Source organism: Carcharhinus amblyrhynchos, chromosome 31, assembly GCF_965287045.1.
Source record: "Carcharhinus amblyrhynchos chromosome 31, sCarAmb.v2.hapA, whole genome shotgun sequence".
Taxonomy (NCBI): domain Eukaryota; kingdom Metazoa; phylum Chordata; class Chondrichthyes; order Carcharhiniformes; family Carcharhinidae; genus Carcharhinus; species Carcharhinus amblyrhynchos.
In genome coordinates, this window is record NC_137354.1 from 2567629 (window position 1) to 2589997 (window position 22369).

Sequence of the window (22369 nt, forward strand, 5' to 3'; positions counted from 1 at the left end):
TCAACACTAAATGTGTCAAGGAACCATAATCCCCATCACCCAGCCAAATGAAAGCACAAACAGGAAAGGCTGGGTATAACTTAAATATGGCAGCATGGTGGCACAGTGGTTAGCACTGCTGCCTCACAGCTCCAGGCACCTGGGTTCAACCGTAGCCCAGGGTCACACACAGTCTGTGTGGAGTTCGCACATTTTCCCCGTGTCTGAGTGGGTTTCCTCCAGATGCTACAGTTTCCTCCCACAGTCCAAAAACGTACAGGTTACGGTGGATTGCCATTCTAACTTGCCCCTTAGTATCCCAAGACATATAAATTAGATGGATTAGCCATGGGAATTGTGTGGGATAAAGAGGATAGGGCAGGGGGCAAGAGCAGGGATAAAGGTGCTCTGTCAGAGTCAGTGCAGATTCTTTTGGCTGAATGGCCTCTTTCACACGGTAGGGATTCTACGATTCACCCCATCTGAAAGAGAAATTGCAATGCGGCATATTTCAACAAACCAGCAAGAGTTCAGTGAAAAGAGATAAAATCAAATCCTTGAACAGAGTGTGAACATTAAAGGTTTAATGTGTTGACATTTTTCAATCCCATTAACCTGGCTTTTCAACACTCGTTACTTGGGGAAATACGAATACTAAGCAGGTTTTGATATAAAAGGGAGGCTCACCTTCAGGGCCTCCAGGCCAGCCTGAATGACAGGCCCAAAGACTGTCTCTGTCTCTCTGGTATCCCCAAACATCTCAGGAATCTGTTCTAACAAACTGGAGAAGAGCAGATTCATTACATTGTCATTGCTATTGAATCTTTCAATTTACTAATTTAGTTCTTTGACTCTCACTATGTACATTCAATTCAGTGTCAAGATTTACCAAACGTCATGTTCAGATCAAACTGCAGATTAGCAGCTCAATTGTTATCATAGAACACTACAGCACAAACAAGCCCTTCGGCCCACAAGTTGCGCCGATCACATCAACACCCACCAATCCATAGACCTATCTATAACCCCCAATCCCATTAAATCCCATATACTCATCCAGAAGTCTTTTAAAAGACCCCAGCGAGTTCGCCTCCACCACCACTGACGGCAGCCGATTCCATTCACTCACCACCCTCTCAGTGAAAAACTTACCCCTAACATCACCTCTGTACTTGCTTCCCTGCACCTTAAGTCTGTCTCCTCTCGTAGCGACCATTTCAACCCGGGGAAATAGCCTCTGAGAATCCACCCTATCTATTCCTCTCAACATTTTATAAACCTCTATCAGGTTGCCTCTCAACCTTCGTCTCTCCAGGGAGAAGAGTCCCAGCTCCCTCAACCTATCTTCATAAGGCATGCCTCCCAATCCAGGCAACATCCTTGTAAATCTCCTCTGCACCCTTTCAATAGCTTCTACGTCCTTCCTAAAGTGAGGCGACCAGAACTGTGCACAGTACTCCAAGTGGGGCCTGACAAGGGTCCTATAAAGTTGCAGCATTACCTCCCGACTCCTAAACTCAATCCCTCGATTAATGAAGGCCAGTACACCATACGCCTTCTTGACCACATCCTCCACCTGCGAGGCCGATTTAAGAGTCCTGTGGACCCGGACCCCAAGATCCTTCTGCTCTTCAACACTGCTAAGACTCCTGCCCTTGATAGCGTACTCGTTCATCCCATTGGTCCTGCCAAAATGGACCACTACACATTTATCCGCGTTGAAGTCCATCTGCCACTTCTCCGCCCAGTCTTGCATTCTATTTACGTCCTGCTGCAACTTCTGACATCCTTCCAGACCATCCACAACACCACCGACCTTCGTGTCATCGGTGAACTTACTAACCCATCTCTCCACTTCCTCATCTAGGTCATTTATGAAAATGACGAACAGCAAGGGTCCTAGAACAGATCCCTGGGACGCTCCACTGGTGACTGACCTCCATGCAGAAAAAGACCCATCCACAACCACTCTCTGCCTTCTGCAGGCAAGCCAGTTCTGGATCCACAAGGCCAAAGCCCCTTGGATCCCATGCCCTCTCACCTTCTCAAGAAGTCTTGCATGGGGGACCTTATCAAACGCCTTGCTGAAGTCCATGTACACCACGTCCACTGCACTTCCTTCGTCAATGTGTTCAGTCACATTTTTGAAGAACTCAACTAGGCTTGTAAGGCACGACCTGCCCTTGACAAAACCATGCTGACTATTTCTGATCATGCTAAACCTCTCCAAATGCTCATAAATCTTGTCCCTCAGAAGCCTCTCCATCAGCTTACTAACCACTGAGGTCAGACTCACTGGTCGGTAATTTCCCGGGCTGTGTTCCCTTTCTTGAAAATAGGAACCACATCTGCAAACCTCCAATCCTCCGGAACCTCTCCCGTCTCCATTGATGATGCAAAGATCATCGCCAGGGGCTCTGCAATCACCTCCCTCACCACCCACAGTAACCTGGGGTACATCCCATCTGGTCCCAGCGACTTATCTATCTTGATAGATTTCAAAAGTTCTAACACATCCTCTTCCTTAATATCCATGTACTCAATCTTTTCCATCTGCTGCAAACCTGTAGCAAAATCTCCCAGATCAGTTTCCACCGTGAATACTGAGGCAAAGTACTCATTAAGCACCTCTGCCATTTCTTCTGGTTCCACACAGACCTTTCCCCCTTCACCTGTTATAGGTCCTATCCCTTCTCATCCTTTTACTTTTCACATATTTATAGAAGGCCTTGGGATTCTCCTTAATCTTACCCGCCAAGGCCTTCTCATGACCCCTTCTGGCTCTCCTAATTCCCCTTTTAAGCTCCTTTCTACAACCCTTATACTCCTCTAGATCCTTATCCTCTCAGTTGCCCACGCCGAAGGTCCGTCGTAGTGAGCACGAAATGTGGATATATGTTGTGAGTTCAAACCATCACCACAGTAAATGATTAAACTAAATTCAATAAATCTGGCAACGTGTGGAATAGACCAGAGAGAAATTAGCCCAACTGGAGCTCTTAAACTTTGCCTAAATCTAAACATCCGAGTACCAACAGAATGTTCAAGTCGCAGAGACCATTTCCCAGTGCTATCATCCACCAGTGATAACATTTTAATAACTTAGAATCCCTACACAGTGTCATTCAGCCCACTGAGCTTGCAGCGACAACAATCCCATCCAGGCACTATCCCTGTAACTCCACCTATTTACCCTGCTAATCCCCCTGACATTAAGGGTCAAGTCAGCACGGACAATCCACCTAACCTACACATCATAGGTCAGATTTAAAAAGAAAGACAGTTTAGGTTTCTAAATATTATCCTCATGCCAGAAGGAATAGGTTTGAGAGTTTGACAGCTATAATACAGCATCACTGAACAACTAGTAAACCTCTGAATACGAGCATCAGACTCCAGAATACCTGGTCTCTGATGTTCATTTTGAAAGGTGCTGGGATATAACGCTGTAGGATTAGCACTGGCTTGGAGTCCTTACCTGTTTATGACAGCCCGTGACTCATTTACATTGACCAGGAACCCATCAAGCAAGGGGACAAACATATCAGCAATGTCAGACACGACCATCATCTGCGGCTGCGCCAATGAACTCTTGACATTGTAGAAGTGCAGAACCTTGTTGTAGGTTACAAATCCAACCCTTATTGCCGATTCTTCTGCATTGCCCTCCCTGGAACAGGAGAAATAAGTTTAGAAATTTGCATACAGTGCTTTAAGCCACATTAGGTCCAAAATGCTATGTATTAAATTGACTGCCCCATGCTGGAACAATATTACTTACAAAGCATAAGCAAATGATCAGGGTCAAACATGGCAGCAGTAGCAGTGGAGATTCCAGTTAAGAAATTTTTCATTGGGTAGAAGGAACACCTGATAATTCTTTGATCATTGTAATTACAGATATTCAGCTAATTGTTTTAGTTCTTTACTGGGATGTAAGCATCGCCTGCTAAGCCACTATTTTAATTGCCCCTCCCTAATTGGTCCTTGAGAAAGTGGTGGTGAGCTGCCTTCTTGAACTGCAGTGAGACGTCTCACAACACCAGGTTAAAGTCCAACAGGTTTATTTGGTAGTAAACGCCACTAGCTTATGGAGCACTGCTCTTTCGTCAGCTGAGTGGGCACCTCACCCACTGACCTGACGAAGGAACAGCATTCCAAAAGCTAGTGGCGTTTACTACAAATAAACCTGTTGGACTTTAACCTGGTGTTGAGAGACTTCTAACTGTGTTTACCCCAGTCCAACGCTGGCATCTCCACTTCTGGAACTGCTGCAGCCCATGTGGCATAGACACACCACTGTTAGGGAGGGACTTCCAGGATTTTGATACTGACTGTGGAGGGGCAGCGATATATTTCCAAGTCAGGATGATGTGTGGCTTGGAGGAGAACTTGCAGGTGGTGGTGTTGCCATGGGTTTGCTGCCCTTTTCCTTCATCGGTGTTGGAAGTCATGGGACGCAACACTGAAGGAATCTTGGTATGTGGCTGCAGTGCACCATGGCGAGGGTACACTCTGCTGCCACTGTTCATCAGCGCTGGAGGGAATGGATGTTGAAAGTCATGGATGCAATTCCAATCAAGCAGGATGCTTTAACCTGGATGGTATCGAGCATCTTCTGTATTGTTGGATCTGCACTCACCCAGACAAGTGGAGAGCATTCCATGTCAATGGTGGACAGGCCCTGGGGAATCAGGCGATGAATTACTCTCCACAGAATCTCCAGCCTCTGACTTGCTTTCACAGCCACAGTATTTACATGGCTAATCCAGTTCAGTTTCTGGGCAACTGTAATCCCCAGGATGCTGATAATCAGGGTGCCAGTGATTGCAATGCCAATGAATGCCATGTGGAAATGGTTAGATTCTCCCTCGTCAGAGATGAGCATTGCTTGGCACTCGTGACGCGAATTTTACTCGCCACTTATCAGCCAAGGTCTGACTGCACATGGACACCTGAGGAGTCGCAAATAGCGCTGAATAGTGAATATCACCACTTCTGATCTTATGATGGAAGGCAGGTCATTACCGAAACAGCTGAAGATGGCTGGGCCTAGGACACTAACTACCCTGAGGGACTGAAGTAAACAAAATTCTACAATTCAGTAGGGATTGCTGGGGAAGTTTGGATTTGAAATTGGCTAAAGGGTAATAGCAAAGAATTGTGATAAATAATTATTTGTCAGGATAGCATTCTGCAGTGCTGTCTTCCCAGGCTTGTTATTAGGACCACTGCTCTTTGTTGTATTTTAATGACCTGCTCTTGGGTACACAGGGAGCAATCGCAAAGACTTCAAACCACACTAAATACAGAAATATGGCAAACAATGGGGAGAAGAATAACAGACTTGAGGAGCACACATGGCAGATGAAATTTATTGCAAGTGTGAAATGAGGTGTTTTGGAAGAAAGATAAATGTGAAGAAACAGTATTTAAACTAAAGGTACAATTTTTAAGATGGTGCAGGGACTGATAGATTACATTCACAAACTCTGAACTTGGCAGAACAAGTCATGAAGTTGTTCAATAAAAACCATATGGTATCTTTGGCATTATAAATAGAGTCAGAGTACAGAGGGAAGATTGTTCCATATCTTTATAAATCATTGGTTAGGCCTTGGCTAAGGTACTGTGTTCTATTCCAAGCACCACACTTACGAAAGATGTGACGCTTTTAGAAAGTGTCAGAGATGGTTTAGCAGGGTAGTTGTTGGGTGAGGAACTTTAGTTGCATGGAAACAAGAGTAACTGGGATTATTTTCTTTACAGCAGCATAAAATTGAGAATGTATTTAAAGTATAATCATTTTAAGTACTGGTCACAACCTGTTTCAATTGGGTAGATACATGCTAGGAACATCACTGAGAAACCACCGAGAATGGCCTCTGTTATTACCATTTATCTAACAACAGTTAATGTTCACTCACCTTGGAAGGTAATCCAACAGAGTTTTAAGCTCTTCACATAGTAGGTGAACTAGCCCACTCTTCAGTGCATTGTAAGACACATCAATCATAAAGATGAAAGCAGGGGGATTAGGAATTTTGTTGTTCTGTAAAAGAAACCCTTTATGAGATTTCAGCTGAAGGCTCTCAAATCCATTTCAGGCAAAGTATCTTGCATCAACCTTGACCACAGCTCAATTCTGCAACATTCACCCATTGCCCTGGCATATACTGAGCAGCAGAGCAACTGGAAAGTTTCACCCCAACAACTGGGCACCACCTTCAGCTAGGAAAACAGAATGGAACAAAGCAGCTTTGGATTGAGAAAATCCTGTACAAGTTCTGTTGATGCTATCATCAGGTTGATGGGAAAATAGAGGTGGTGTTGACATATCTCAAGCTTTATCTTGAAAAAGTCGGAAGAAATGCATCAACACATTAGCATTGCCCTGCCCCACATCCCTTCCATTGGAAACAACTTGATAAAATTTGGTACACTGAAGCAGGAAATCACCATACAACAGTGATTCCAAAAACACAGAATCATAGAATTCTACAGTGCAGAAGGAGGCCATTCAGCCCATCAAGTCTGCATCGACCACAATCCCGTCCAGACCCTATCCCCATAACCCTATGCATTTGCCCTAGTTAGTCCCCCTGACACGAAGGGGCAATTTAGCATGGCCAGTCCACTTAACTCGCACATCTTTGCACTATGGGGGGGAAACCAGAGCACCTGGAAGAAACCTATGCAAACATGGGGAGAATGTGCAAACTCCATACAGACAATGACCCAAACCAGGAATTGAACCTGCGTCCCTGATGCTGAGAGGCACTGGTGCTAATCACCGTGTCACCCATCTTTCACCCAATTATCTGCAATAGGAATGGACCTTGTAAATTAACTTGCAAATTAATATTCCAAGTTAACAGCGATTCCCATTCATAAATATTCCTCCTGATATTGCTTAATCAGCCATGGATATGTATCAATGCAAACACAGCCACAAGATGCTGCCCAGGGATGAATAAGACAAAAATAGTTGCTGCGTTTGTGCATTCCTGTATCTGAAAACAATTAAATGAGTGTCCAAGAGCAAAGCACACGATATCAATAACAAGTCTGAATTCTCTCCAAGTGGTCGTGCTAGCTGACAACATTAAATTGCAGACCTGGAAAGATCTTACATTCAGTAAGGTATTGACCTCAGTTAACCTAAATTCTGAAACATTCAAAACAACAATATGAAAGATATATCGTGCACTCTCAGGGTATAACTTCAATCAGAAAACCCGCACAATATATTAAGTTTGACTGAATTATATTGGGGAGGAATTAAAACTTACAATTTACCTACAGAGGGGCTGCAGATACATAAGCATAATCAATGATATTGAATACCTTGCAGTAGTCTACAGTAGCTAAAAACTCATAGGAACCAAGTGACAATTCCGGCCGGTCATAGTAGTCCATTCGTTTGCCAGTGTGATCCAAATGTTGGAAATAGTGAAGTGGTACTGGGGGAAGAGAAATGGGAGTTACAGTACAACCAATACAGATCCACCAGGACAAAGCATTAGGAGGAATGAAAAAGGCGCTTGGGCAAATCAGTCACGCATTAGAATACTAACCTTAAAAGGTCAATCCACACAATACTGTTTATTCCATTACATTTAAATTGAAGTTACGCAAACCCAGAAATGGTATCTTTAAGCAGCAAAACTTTGAGCCATGCATCTGATGACATGCCAAATGTCTTGTAGAACAGGTAGCCTCAGCGTTACAAATCCATGGTTAGAAATGATCATTGGTTTCTTCAACAGAAATTTGAATGTGACCAGTAGACGGTTCATGTTAGCTCTGTCCACTACAGTGAAGTCAAAGGAAAAGCAGAGTATGTATGCTCTGAAGCGCAGTCCCTGACCTGTTCAACACCGTGCTGCATGAACATCTGTAATCATGACAGTGCTACTCTCTAATAGCATTTTATATGGAGGCCCAACATAAAGAGGATTCAAATAGCTCAACAGTTTGCTTCTGGTAGAATAAAATAGATTACCTTCAGTGACACAGCTGCAGAACGCACACTGGAACCTCCGCCCACCTTCAATAAACTGCATATAGGGGCACATATAAGCTTTGCACCTATTGCACCTTATTGGACCTGTCTCACCATGATCGACAATGTAAGGCGGTGCCTGTAATATGAAACGCAAATACAATTACTTTAGTTAGTTTGATTCAAGACAAATCACCAGCACAAAAATTCAAATTCACTGAAACATAGAAGCTATAGATGTTTTCACTTCTCAACGATTAAATCAGACACGGAAAATAGTTCAGATAGCTTAGCAACAAAAACTTTACACCCACGAGTGTGTTGATTTACTTTGCTTTCATCCACGGGAGCTCCTTTGCACCTTTAATCCAGTATCTTTGACATGTTCTCACTTATTGAATCAGCAAACAGGCTAGACAACTTGCTCTAGATGCCACAAACCAATCGGGACACAATCAGATTGTCTGCTTCGGTAGTGCCCAGGGAAACTTTGATCAGACCACGAGGGAAAGACCCCATCCCTGCAAACAGTATTACAGGGCAAGCACAGCCTCATTCCAAAGTCTCTTTAAAAGGACAGCAAACCCGACAACTTAGCACTCCCTCTGTACAGCACTCAGATGTCAACCAAAATAACTCGATCAAGCCACAAGAGTGACGAAAAGTTATCAGCCTGAAATATTAGCTTGGTTTTTTTTCTCCACAGATGCTGCCCAACTTGCTAAATATTTCCAAAATTTTCTGCTTACAACTCAATTAGCAAGTCAATCATTTCTCTATGGTCCACTGTAATCATGCTTGCATCTGTTTTTAAATGGGCCCATATTTCATTTAAGAGACATTTGCTCTGAGTAGGTGTCAAAATTTTTGCTGCTGGTTGGGCATTGACTGCAAGTTCCATATTCACATTCCTATGGTGCACCTCATCACTTTCATGCTGTTTCCAGTTAACTGGGTTGTTACATTCTGTTGAACTTGGGTCTGCTTTTTCCTTCAGCTGGATGCTGAATCTTAACTCATTTGTTATAATAATGGTTGCTGAACCACATTAAGTGGTGCCTTTGCCATTTGTGCCAACAATCACAATGAATACTTCCTGCTGTCCGTGTGGGCTAGTACTCCAGCACAGCTTACTCAGACCAATGCATGTTGTACCTCTTTACCTTGCTGGAACTTAGCACCATGCTCTGTGACCAGGGGGGAACGAGGAAGAATGAGGGGGTGGGGTGCGCGTGCATGTGAGAGAGAGAGAGAGAGAGAGAGAGAGAGAGAGAGAGAGAGAGAGAGAGAGAGAGAGAGAGAGAGAGAAAGAAAGAATGGCAGACACACTCATATTCAATATAATGGTCACTACTTCCTGAAGTACATTTACAAGTTCTGATTTGGTGTTAATCACAAAATGGAATATGGCCTGTGGTCTTGTTGGTTCGAAATACTCAAGGAACTGATCCCACATGTACTGTGTGAAAGCAATGACTTGTTTGTCAAGAGATAATTGCAAACACACAGGCTGAGCATTTGCATCAAAAGAAAGGTTTCAATATTTAATTGGGTAGAAAACTAATTCTTCACATTTTCTTCATGCCACGATCAGTTCTTGATAAATGGGCTACACAAGGCCAATAACAAAACTTATGTATTGTACCACAGAACAAAGGAAGGTGCACTTCATGCATTTATTACAGAATTTTCATTAGAAATTCATTTTTCAATCCTCCTGAGCCACAAAGCAATTACAATTTTAATTGTTATCATTCCATGAAGAATACAGAAGAGTTTAAAAAACCTGTTTGCTTAGATTTAGATTTTCAGAACTCGGACCAAGGATCACGCGGACTTGAAACGTTGGCTCCATTCTCTCTCCATAGATATTGTGATTTTCCAGCATTTTCTGTTTTTGTCATCAATATAAACCTGGGACCAATGCAATGCTCCAGAACTGTCTCATGCATCAATCTTACTTCTGAATCTCCTATCGGTGACACAGTACTAAATAAAAGTTGTCTGACCTTACAGATCCTCATCTAAGTTGTCTGACCCCCAATGTTGGTTTCTTAACTTGTTCTTTGCTTCTTTTATTTGTGAAGTGTTCGGATGTGAACATGGAGTAAACTAGGTCAGGATATCAGCAGATAAAATGCTATGAATGATTTGGAGAAAGGATGGGGTGGCCAGCAAAGGTTAATGGTTCCAGCAAGCACATCAGTCAGAGCTTGGACATATGACAGAGCACAATGGCAACACAACAAAAAGCTTGAAACAAAGCTGTATACACCCATATTGGGAAACAGTCACCGGTTATCCTCTGGCAACGTGTAAGCGGAACCAAAAAACATAATTACTAAAAATCCAATTCACTCCATCAATCCCAGAAAGCTTTCTGCATGGAACTCAATGATCCCTATTGAAACAACAGGTATTCATATACTACCTTCAAAGTAAAATATCCCTAGACACGTCACAGGAGTTCGCCCTGAATCTACCTCTGCCCAGTGTAAAACCTGTGAGTCTTGTTCAAATATCAGTTTAACAAGCAACAGCTCTGGGGAGATGAGGAGACTTGCCATACTCCAGTGGCCAATTCCTTTCCAGGCAACACAGAGAAATGGGTGTCTAGTTCACCTTCAACAGTACAGTGACATTACTCCATTTCCTTCCATACTGCAGCCTCACACAGCGATTGGTACATCAGTGGTCAATGCATCATTGGATTTTACAGGCGCAGTTGATTGCTTTCACGTCAAATGATTTCACATTTCCTATCTTGGAAACAGGCGCAGCGTAATCCTTGCTCTATTCCAACCCAAAATTTTATCCTAATTCCAAAACGGGAAAAATGTAATCCATGCTGATGGCATTAAGTGCACCTCAAGTGTGAGATCCAGGAATTCGAAACGTCTAAATCCAATGTGCTGATCTAACCTCCAGCACTTGGTGTCACTTACAGCTTCTGGATTCATCTCAACAGCTGCAAAATAGAACCATTGTCACAAAGAACTACGACAAGAAAAACTTCATCAATTTAAAGACTGCACAGTCTGTACACTGCTTCTCAGTGGCATTAGCAGCTAAGAAACCATCGTTTACGTGAACATGACAGCAAGCACCAGCAAGGTAGGTCGCTTATAAAATAAACCATTGCTGCCCACAGCACATTCCATTTTGTGAAAACAAGTTTGAGAAATATATGCGCGGCTTCTCTCTCCTCTGCACCCCCTCCCCACGTACAAATCCTATGGATGAGAAAGCTAAATTTAGAGAGATTCTGCAGACACAAACTTCCTGCTGGCACATGGAATGCAATTCTGCACACTGGCAGCTACATAGATTACCCACTTGCAGTCGGATCTGATTTCATAGACAGATTGTGGAACAATGAAAAATGCAACAAATGTCATATCTCATTCCAGCTGACTTGGAGAGGTACAACAAGCAGCTCAGAAATGAAATAGGGTATGAGGATACCATATCAGCTCAAAAAATCCAGTGTCAAAATTGCCTTCCTGACTTAACACAAAGCCATGACTCTAACAAAGTAATTTTCTGCATTCGAAAAGCTCATCAAATCGCTGAATCAACGGGCCATCTATCTGATCTAATGTCAAACACACAAGACATTCAACACCATTAAAGATGAAACAGCCCGTTTCTGAGGAACCCATCCACCACCTTCAACATTCACTCTATCCAACACCAAGGCACAATGGTGGCAGCAGCGTACACATGTACTGCAGCAACTCACCAAGGCTTCTCAGACAGCACTTTCCAAACTCATGTCCTCCAGAAGGACCAGGGTTGCAAATACATGGGAACACCATCATCTGCAAGTTCCCCTCCAAGTCACTCACCATTCTGACTTGGTATACTGCCATTTCTTCGACAATCAATAATGGTTTCATGGTCATCATTAGTCTTCAATTTCTGATTTTTTAAAAATTAAATTCAATTTATGGTGCGATTCAAACTGAGGCCCCCAGAGCAATACCTAGAGATCTTTGGATTATCAGTCCAAACACATCAAAAGCAACAATGGTAACCAATAGTACACCAGCTGAGTTGACAAAGTTGGTAGACTTTTGCTCAGGCTAACCCTCACTGCTTTAGTCTGATGTTACATACGTGGAGGTGAAAAGTCAGTCAAATCAGATTGGAAGAGTAAATTCTGGTAAAAAAATAATTTAAACTTTGTAGCCTGGGGAAAAGACAAACAGTTACCTCATCAGCTGGTAATGTCGCAAGCGGTTTAATGACTGCAGTGAGGGGGACTTGGCATTGTTTTGCCATATCTGAAGTGCAAGGAAGATTGTAAGCTGCGCACCGAATAAAACGAGGACTTGAATTCCCTGCAAGGCAAACAGAAATATTTTGAAACAACACTCCATCTATAAGCAGGGCTACACTGCACAGTGTAATTTCAGGAAGCTGTCTCATTAGCAACTTTGTGCTCAACAAAACAAAAGTAAAACTATCACATTCTATGTAAATTCTTCTCCACTAAGCCACAGAAAATGAGAACATATTCCACATACCACCAATTCACCCATGATGTTTTTAATTGCAAATTTTGAAAAGATATTTACAATCCACATATCCGTGAGCTCAATACAGTCAAATAAAAATCACCAACAAGCGACAAACACAGTTATAGTTAGCCACGTGCACTAACCTTTGCTGAAAACAATGGCGTGCTACAAGGAAAATATACTAATCTCATTCATCGAGAAATGTGATCTAGGCTTATTCTGGTGGGGGAGGGGGGCCTGTGCGGGGTGGGCTGGGGGGGTTTGCACAGGGGAGGGAGAAGGGGCATGTGCAAGGCGTCAGGGGGCAAGGGCTAGGCGTTCCTAGGGGTTTGGGGGGGGTGCTGTTGGGGCGAGGCGGGGTGCCATTGGGGCGAGGGGGGCAAGTCAGTGAAGGTGTGCCATCGGCTGGTAGGAAGCTGTACGCCAGGCCTCAGTAAGTGGGACTTGAAATCTTGTATTTTTGTTCAGAAGATTTTACTTGACTCAATAAACAAAATGAATGATAATGATCATTCCTTTCACAAGGATTAAAGATGATAAAAATGGCGGCACTGGCTGGTTCAGGAGAGAAACTATCCAATCCAACTCTTGACTGAAAGACAATCAATTTGCTATATAACTTCTCATTACATTTCCAAATTATGAAGTTCATCTCACTAGGTGACTTCTCTCCTTCACATCTAACGATGTTGAACTTGCTCCATGTCTGTGAGCAGACTGGAGATTATACTATTTGTACTCTGTGTGAAATACAGTATGTACGAGCTTCAATAGTTATTGCCATCTATGTCAATGTGTTAAGTCATTGATCTTATGGCAGTGTGCAAAATGTTAAATCATTTACAACTTAAAGATATGCAGATTAATTTGTCTATATGTAATGAACCGGGTGCCATCAAGGTGAGCAATTTGTGGGACACAATATTCTTTGCTTCTGCTTATTACCACAAAGCCAAATAGGTATGAAAGCATCTTGTCCAACAGTAGGATATTACCTTGATCTTTTACCACAAAGTCAGTGGTGACAAGTGGTGGAACTTGGCCTCTGACACCAGTCGAGAATGGCTCAGATCCTCGGTTTGACTTATCATCTTCAATCACTTGGATCTGTCATAGCACACAATACGTTACAAACTGTCACTCAATCAAACCCAAAACCCATTTTAGTTGGTAGAGATACCTAAATGCATTACACCCTGATGTAAAAGGATATAAGCACACATTACTATCACGTGCAACCTAACAAACGTTTACTAAAGCTCCCCAACATGAGTGAGCAGACTGCCTACTGCAACACTGAGCCAAAGCCGAGGAAGATTCCAGGTCTGTACGGAGTTAGCTGATCATTGCCAGAGTGACCCAACTGCTTCTGAACTCCTGAGGAAGATGATTAAATGGGCACTGGCTCCCAACACCTATCATTGCTCAGTGGTTGCTGCTAACTGCATTGGTCAACATCGAGTAAGCTGAGTAAAACTTGCCACTGGGTGCAAGGAGCAGTGAAAAATTATAGTGGGAGCAAAGTACAAATGCTTGATAAGACTTGACTTCAGCAAGCAGGAACTTGTATTGTGAACTGGCTAACGTCACTTGCTAACCAAAAGCAACTCAACAGATTGGAGACTATAGCTCCTCCAAAACAGGAGAGGCTTTTATTCAGCACTAGTGATCAATTAGCTGAAAAACATTCCAAACATGATTACATTTGCTTATTACATTCATGAAACTTTTAGCCTCATTTACATTCTGAAATCCAGGAGCAAAGTACAAATGGTCCCTCTAATCTCAGTTCGCTTTCACAACAGGCACATGCTATTAGCAACTGTAGCTGATTGAACATTGCCTCAAGTTAATCGTCTTCACACCTTCCCCATAATATCACCGTTAACTAGCAAACCAAGTCTTTTGCAACCATTAACACAAACAAAACAATGCAAATATTACAAGGGGGTTGCTGGGTCTAGTGTATGGGAAGCAATGAAAGAAATGTGGAGGCGTTAAAATGATCTACATTCTTTAAAAAGGATTTTGATGTAGATGCAACGACAAAGAACAGTGACATTTAGCGAAATAAAAAGTTAGTCTGTATTGCAAATTAAAGCTAGGACCACAAATGTTCACCAAGCTAAAGGAGGCAAGTTTAGATTCGAATTCTAGCAGTACAGTTATATCTACTACTGTCTGTAAGGTACCAAAGTAGATCACCAGGATAATTTGCTCACGTTAACCAATCCAAAAAATTATTTGGGACTGTCAGAAAGATTTACACTGTAAAAATTCACCTGGAAGGAATACAATTTTGTATTGTCATTTAACTGATGCAATAATGTAAAGTCAGATGTAGAAAGCAAAGGGCAATTAAACTGACACAATTTTGTGACCTTACAGCACGCAGCTGGCATATGGAAATCAACAAGCCTTTTGGAATGAAAAGCAAAGGCAGCAATGCACACGTATATACAAGCAGACTTACTGGACTAGGAATTGCATCTGGGTCTATTCTATGTCTTGTTTTCTGTTGTGGTGGCAGTTCATTAAGCTGCTTAAAAAGGCACAAATGAGCAGCAAAACAGGAGAGAAACAGAAGAGTAACAATTGTTACTTCTACCTTCCCACACTAATGGTGCCACATCAGCAAGTCCTTTGACATATGCTTACACACATCGTTGCACATGCAAGCTGTGTTATTCGGTTAAATTGCTTATCTGTTCATCTTAATGCTGTATGCAGGGCTCTTCACATTTGCACAGCTCAATATTAAAAAGATCAAAGCAAGATTGAAAGTTTTTTTCTAGTATTCTGACAAGAATGATAACTTGATAAATAAGTGTTCGCTTCTTAACTTCGTACTTGTATAATAACAGTAACTCAAAAATTAGATAAAACTTCTGTTTTAAACAGAAGTACAGTATGGTAGTGTCCACTCAAGCTATTTAATATAAATTTAATGTCCCTTTTTAGTTTCCCTTTGTCGCTTGAAAGCCAAAACTTACCCAAACATATCCAGCTGAGTGTTCTGCAGACTATCGAGTATCTGGGAACCAGTGTGTTGTTAAATATTAGCTGTGTAAAGGTGATTACAGCAGAGGAACTTCACTAATCACTTCCCAGATTGAGAAGTTTTGACTAGATGGTGATAAAGAGATCAACTGCAACTGACGTCCACTTAAGTTCCACATGTCTACGTCTACCCTGAGAACGCTCCAGGATGCTGGCTGATCCTGACATTTAAGCCAGATTCTCCTTTAACTATCTTTATTTCTCATTTCCTTAAATGGATTGGACAGAGTGAGGGGGCTGCAGGAAACTGGGCACGGAGTCCAAAGATTCAAGGCTGGTGATCACCGTTATCTGTTTTCATGAGTCTTCACTAAAATTCTGAATGGAAAATCTTAAAGCCATCACAGAAGGTCTAAACTGATAAGGGATGCCATTTAACTCAACCATCCACTACAAAACTACAGTCTCACCACCTGAGAGTTTAAATAACTTGAGTTCTCATCTGTGTTACCTTAATTAAAAGTCTATTCCAAGTACACCTGCAAGTAACCTTTTGCCAACTATCCCAAAATCATCTTAACCAATTTAAGATGTGACCCTTTAGCATTTAAGAATTCACCATTATTAAGCGACATTGTTAGTTGCCAGTAATAGACCAATCTTGTTCTGATGCCATCATAGGTTGCAAGACTACATTGGTATCACAGGAAATCTCAACCAGAGCCAACAGTCGGGAATCTGCTTCTAGCTCAGACCTGCTGTCCTGCCTGCTCGAGTCCACGATCGGTCACTTACACTCCTCTATGGTTCCCATTCTCACGTACTGGGTGAGGAGGAAAGATGAAGAGGGAGGAAAGAAACCAGCAGTGAACTTCAACACCTGATGGATGAGCTGGTCTGGACATGGAGGAGGCAAATGCAATACAATGCCAATTAATCACAGGGTGCAGAGACCAAGGCTGGAGCACCAGAGAAGCTGCAACCTGGGCAACCAGTGGTGAAGGCAGAGAAGAACTAGGATTGAAAAAGCTGGAAAGGACTAAGGAGCCCAGTAAATGAGTGAATAGGAACAGACTAGACTGCTCTAGCGGAGTTACAGCACTGACCACCACAGTTCACAATAGTGCAGGCAACCAAGATAAAGAAGGGATTGGAGTCTGATACTATACACTCAATTACATATAACATTGCAGCGTAATACCTAATAACCGTCAATGTGTTATAAGCAGGTTGCATTACTCACAGTTACAACTTCTAGACTGAAATTTCTAAACTAAAATTTCTAAACTGAAGGCATGGCAACATGTTCAGATAAAAACAAAGAAAAATAAGGAAATTACATTCAGGTCTCCCCAGCAAGCTCACAATGGACAGATACAAGCAAACCTAAGTTACAAGCAGTTTAGAGCAGTAAATGAGAGTTTTGTTTTATTCACTCATGAATAAAAGCTTGGAAGCCTAGCTTTTGCCACTCATTCCTAATTGCCCCTGAGAACAGTCAAGAGTAGTTCTGGAGTCACATGTAGGTCATACCCAGTAAGGATGGCAGATTTCCTTCCATAGAAGGAATGAGTAAACCAGTTAGTTTTCACATCATTTGATGACAATTTCACATTGCCATTACAGGGATCAGCTTCCAGTTGCAGAACTTTAAAATTTCCTCAACTGTCATGGTGAGATTTTGACCTTTGCCCCCCCAAACATTAAGCCTGCGCTCTGGATTATTAATCCAGTGACACTAGCACAAAATCACCATCAATGTACGAGCAATTCTAATAACACTAGAACACAGCAGCCAGAGGGACAACCGTTAAAAACCGTGGTGCTTACAGGGCTGGGAATGCTGTCTGGGTCCAAACGTTTCTGCTGTGGTTGGGGTTGACTGTTGTAACTTGGTGTTCCAGTGTAAGGTGCAGCATAATTTGGCTGGGGTGCTCTCATTTGTCCAAAAGAGCCTGTAAGAACATCACAAATCAGGGAAATCAGAGTGGCAATTATCACAGCACCAAGGAATGCCTGGAACAGCACAGCTGGGAATGAGCAAAATATAGGGTGCAACAATCTATTTACAGAACCAAATGAGACAGAGCAGTGCTGCTGTTAACGGGATTATCCAAACTACATCTGCTACTGACAATCGGGAAAAAAAGCATAGTTTTACCAGGATATACAGAGCACATCTCACGGAAACAGGAATTTATACACTCATCGGTGGTGGTGGTGGTGGGGGGGGGGGGGGGGGCATTCAGCCCTTCACCTGGTGTTAGCTTTTTGCTGCACATGCACAAGAGTAACTTCTTTACAAGATATTCCTGATTCATTTCTTGGAAATGATGCGAAAAAAATGTCACCAAAAACATTTAATTTTCATCTAAGTTGAAGAACCCTGCCCTCTCTCTCTTCCATCCCCTCCATTTTACACAAATTAATTAATTGGGTTTTGAATTGAAAATCTAACTTTAATTTGTTCTTTCTTTTGCAGAAGCAGGCAGCAGATTGTCAGTAGTACAAATTGGAACCTGCTGAAACTGGGAGCAAGGCAGGAGAGCAGATCAACACAAGCTGGCATGGCCTGCATAACTTGCATGCAACAGCTGCTCACTCCATTTGAAAGGAATATTTCGTAAAGCACTAAATAAGTCATCTACATTGCTTAAAGAGTGGCTTCAAGTATTAAACATATAAAGGACTTACCATTCTGCTGAGGTATGAATCCCTGACTAGGTTGTGTTGGATGCACTTGAAAGCCCTGAGTTGGTGGGCCAGGCACAACCCCTGGCACACCAGTCTGAGGAGCCGCAGGTCTGTGATTAGGCTGAGGTGGGTAATGTCCTGTCGGAGGCTGGGACGGGGGGAAGCCAGTCTGAGACTGCCCTGGCAGCGGTGGTGCATGCATTGCTGTTGGTCTCGACACTCCGGGTGGAGGAGGGAGGTTCATGCCGGTCAGACCCGTAGATGTGGGGGGGGAGGTGAAAGTTGAGGCTGGGACAGTCTGCCCAGAAAAGGGCTGCTGTGGAGGGTTACCAGCCTGGGGTATGCTCGAGGAAATATTCTGGAGCGGAGTAGAATATTGTGTGTACACTGCTGGCCCCGTAGGTGGAAAACTTGCTGTGGTTTGACGATGTGAGGTTGGTGGCCCTGTGAACAAAAAATATGACAGTCAATGGCATTCCCACAGAGATATTCCAAAAGTAAACACAACACATTGATTTGCAACCATTTTCAAATGAGGTAAGTACAAAGTTTGTCTCTGGGTGAATGGACATTGCTTACAGTGCAGACGGGCGTAGGGTTGACAGGATTAAGGAAGTGAATGGGTGGCTCAGGGATTGGTGTGGGAGGAATGGGTTGGAACGTATGGGGCATTGGCATCAGTATTGGGGTAGGTGGGACCTGTTCGGGCGGGATGGGGTTGGTCTGAACCGTGCTGGCGAATCGAGTAGGTGATGTTACGAGGTCTAAAGTTAAGGAGAGGGTACAGGTAAGGGAAGAGGCCGAGGATGTCCCAATAATCGAGGGAGTAGGGGGCGTGAGTATGGTTGGTGGCGTTACGGCAAATAGGGTCCAGGTGAAGGCTGGGATGAAAGCGCTTTATCTGAATGCACGAAGCATTTGGAATAAAGTGGATGAGCTGGTGGCGCAGATCGACACAAATGGATACGATCTGGTGGCCATTACAGAGACGTGGCTGCAGGGTGACAGGGACTGGGAGCTGAATGTACAGGGGTATCAAGTGTTTAGGAAGGATAGGCAGGAGGGAAAAGGGGGGTGGGGGCGTAGCACTGCTGATTAAGGATAGCATCACGGTGGTAGCAAGGGATGATATTGGAGCCAAGGAGCAGAGGGTGGAATCGTTGTGGGTGGAGATTAGGAATAGCAAAGGGAGGAAGACGCTGGTGGGTGTCGTCTATAGGCCCCCGAATACTGATCTGGAGGTGGGGCGGGCTGTTAACGCGCAAATAAGTGCGGCGTGCAGGAATGGGACGGCCGTAGTTATGGGGGATTTCAATCTGCATATTGATTGGTTGACCTATGTTGGACGCGGGGGGCTCGAGGAAGAGTTCTTGGAATGCTGCCGGGATAGTTTCCTGGGACAGTGTGTGTTGGAGCCGACGAGGGAGCGAGCTATCTTGGATCTGGTGCTATGTAACGAGGCAGGTAGAATTAGGGACCTTGTGGTGAAGGATCCTCTTGGGGAGAGTGATCATTGTATGGTGGAGTTTCTGGTGCAGATGGAGGAGGAGAAAGTGGGTTCCCGGACACGCGTCCTTTGTTTGAATAGAGGGGAGTACGGTAGGATGAGAGAAGAATTGGCGAATGTGAACTGGGGGAGCGCGTTGGAGGGAGGGTCTGTTGAGGAGCAGTGGAGGATCTTTAAGGAGATCTTCCTTGGTGCTCAGCGGAAATTTATTCCGATGGTCAAAAAGGATAGTAGGAGGAGAGGTAATAAGCCGTGGATAACGAAGGAGGTGAAGGAAAGTGTTAAATTAAAAGCAGAGGAATTTAGAGTAGCTAAGAGTAGTGGGCGAGAAGAGGATTGGGAGAGGTTTAAATGTCAACAAAGATTGACAAAGAAGTTGATAAAGAAGGGTAGGAGAAACTATGAAGCTGGGCTAGCGCTTAATATAAAAAAGGATAGCAAGAGTTTTTATAAATATACAAAAAGGAAGAGGCTGGCTAGGGTGAACGTTGGTCCTTTACAGGATGAGAAAGGGGAGCTAGTGGTAGGGGATGGGGATATGGCTAAGGTATTGAATAACTTTTTTGTTTCTGTCTTCACGGAGGAGGACGTGAATAATTTGCCGGGTGTTAGCGATGGAAAGGTGGTAGGACTGGAGGGTCTTAATGACATTACTGTTACTAGAGAGGCGGTGCTCGACAGACTGGAGGGGCTGATTGTGGACAAGTCCCCAGGACCGGATGGAATGCATCCGAGGGTTCTGAAAGAAATGGCGGAGGTTATAGTGGATGCCTTGGTGTTTATTTTCCAGACGTCGCTGGATTCCGGGGAAGTGCCGGATGATTGGAAAACGGCTAATGTTACGCCGTTGTTTAAGAAGGGTGCCAGGCAAAAGGCGGGGAATTATAGGCCGGTTAGTTTAACGTCTGTGGTAGGTAAAATGTTAGAATCTGTCATTAAGGAGGAAATTGTGAGGCATCTTGAAGGGAATTGCTTGATAGAGCAGACGCAGCACGGTTTCATTAAAGGGAAGTCGTGTCTGACAAATTTGCTGGAGTTCTATGAGGATGTGTCTAGGGCGGTGGATAGAGGAGAGCCGGTGGATGTGGTCTTTCTAGATTTTCAGAAGGCGTTTGACAAAGTACCTCACAAGAGGTTATTGCAGAAGGTCGAGGGACATGGAGTTGGGGGTAGGGTGTTAGCGTGGATAGAGGATTGGTTGTCAAATAAGAGGCAGAGAGTGGGGGTCAACGGGTGCTATTCGGATTGGCGGATGGTGACTAGTGGAGTGCCCCAGGGGTCGGTGCTGGGGCCTCAGCTTTTTACCATTTATACAGATGATCTGGAGGAGGGAACCGAGTGTAGGGTGTCGAAATTTGCTGATGACACCAAGATTGGGGGAACGGCAAATTGTGCAGAGGGTGTGGAGAGTCTGCAGAAGGATCTAGATAGGCTGGGCGAATGGGCCAGGAAATGGCAAATGGAATTTAATGTTGGCAAGTGTGAGGTGGTCCACTTTGGTAGGAAGAATGGTAGGAAGGACTATTACTTACGGGGCGAAAAACTGCAGCAGGCGGCAGTGCAGAGGGACCTCGGGGTCCTCGTGCATGAGTCGCAAAAACCCAGCTTGCAGGTGCAGCAGGTGGTCAGGAAGGCAAATGGGATGCTGGCCTTCATAGCGAGGGGGATTGAATATAAAAGTAGGGAGGTCTTGCTGCGGCTGTATAGGGCATTGGTGAGGCCGCAGCTGGAGTACTGTGTGCAGTTTTGGGCACTGCACCTGCGCAAAGATATTTTGGCCTTGGAGGGAGTGCAGAGGAGGTTTACTAGGCTGATGCCGGAGTTGAGGGGGTTGAGCTATGAGGAGAGGCTGAATAAACTAGGCTTGTACTCGTTAGAGTTTAGAAGAATGAGGGGAGATCTCATTGAGACGTATAAGATGATGAATGGGATGGATAGGATAGAGGTGGAGAGACTCTTCCCGCTCAAAAAAGACAGTAGGACTAGGGGGCACAGCCTCAAGATAAAGGGGGGGGGGGCGGTTTAGAACGGAGTTGAGGAGGAACTTCTTCACTCAAAGGGTGGTGAATCTCTGGAATTCTCTGCCTGTTGAAGTGGTGGAGGCTGCCTCGCTAAATATTTTTAAGACGCGGGTTGATGGGTTTTTGATAAGAGAGGGGATTAAGGGTTACGGGGAGAGGGCGGGAAAGTGGAACTGAGCAGCGACAGATCAGCCATGATCTTATTGAATGGCGGGGCAGGCTCGAAGGGCTGGATGGCCTACTCCTGCTCCTATTTCTTATGTTATGTTCTTACATTAGCCAATCAACAGACTTCTTAAAGCATGTGCAGAGGGGAAGACAGATAATGCAGCATAAATAGCCCAATTAAGGCTAGCATGACATCACAGAAAATGTACTCAAAAATTAAGAGTCAGATACAGGTAGCAACTGATGCAATCAACAAATGAAATAATGAACTTGTCTTTTAAGACAGTACCACATCTGCTGATCCTTGCTGAACCATAACTGGTTTGATTTATTGTCACATGTATTAACAGAGTGAAAAGTAATGTTTCTTGCATGCTATACAGACAAAGCATACCATTCATAGAGAAGGAAAGGAGAGGGTGCAGAGTGTAGTGTTACTGTCAAAGCTAGGGTGTAGAGCAAGATCAACTTA

General features: G+C 43.7%; 1 protein-coding gene across 4 annotated transcripts in view; it reads right to left on the minus strand.

The window, feature by feature from the left end:
- Window positions 1-22369, minus strand: part of LOC145360367 (protein transport protein Sec24C-like) — a 73783-nt gene that overhangs the window by 25098 nt on the left and 26316 nt on the right. For 2 of the 4 annotated variants that reach the window (XM_080215539.1, XM_080215540.1), the window contains 10 exons: window positions 18202-18645; window positions 17338-17462; window positions 14981-15049; window positions 13503-13614; window positions 12200-12327; window positions 7985-8123; window positions 7327-7442; window positions 5907-6031; window positions 3458-3649; window positions 667-760 (listed from right to left, as the gene is read on the minus strand). In XM_080215539.1, the coding sequence (XP_080071665.1) occupies window positions 667-760; window positions 3458-3649; window positions 5907-6031; window positions 7327-7442; window positions 7985-8123; window positions 12200-12327; window positions 13503-13614; window positions 14981-15049; window positions 17338-17462; window positions 18202-18645 (1544 nt within the window). The remainder of the gene's footprint in view (window positions 1-666; window positions 761-3457; window positions 3650-5906; window positions 6032-7326; window positions 7443-7984; window positions 8124-12199; window positions 12328-13502; window positions 13615-14980; window positions 15050-17337; window positions 17463-18201; window positions 18646-22369) is intronic. The other 2 variants (XM_080215541.1, XM_080215542.1) reach the window with 2 other exon arrangements.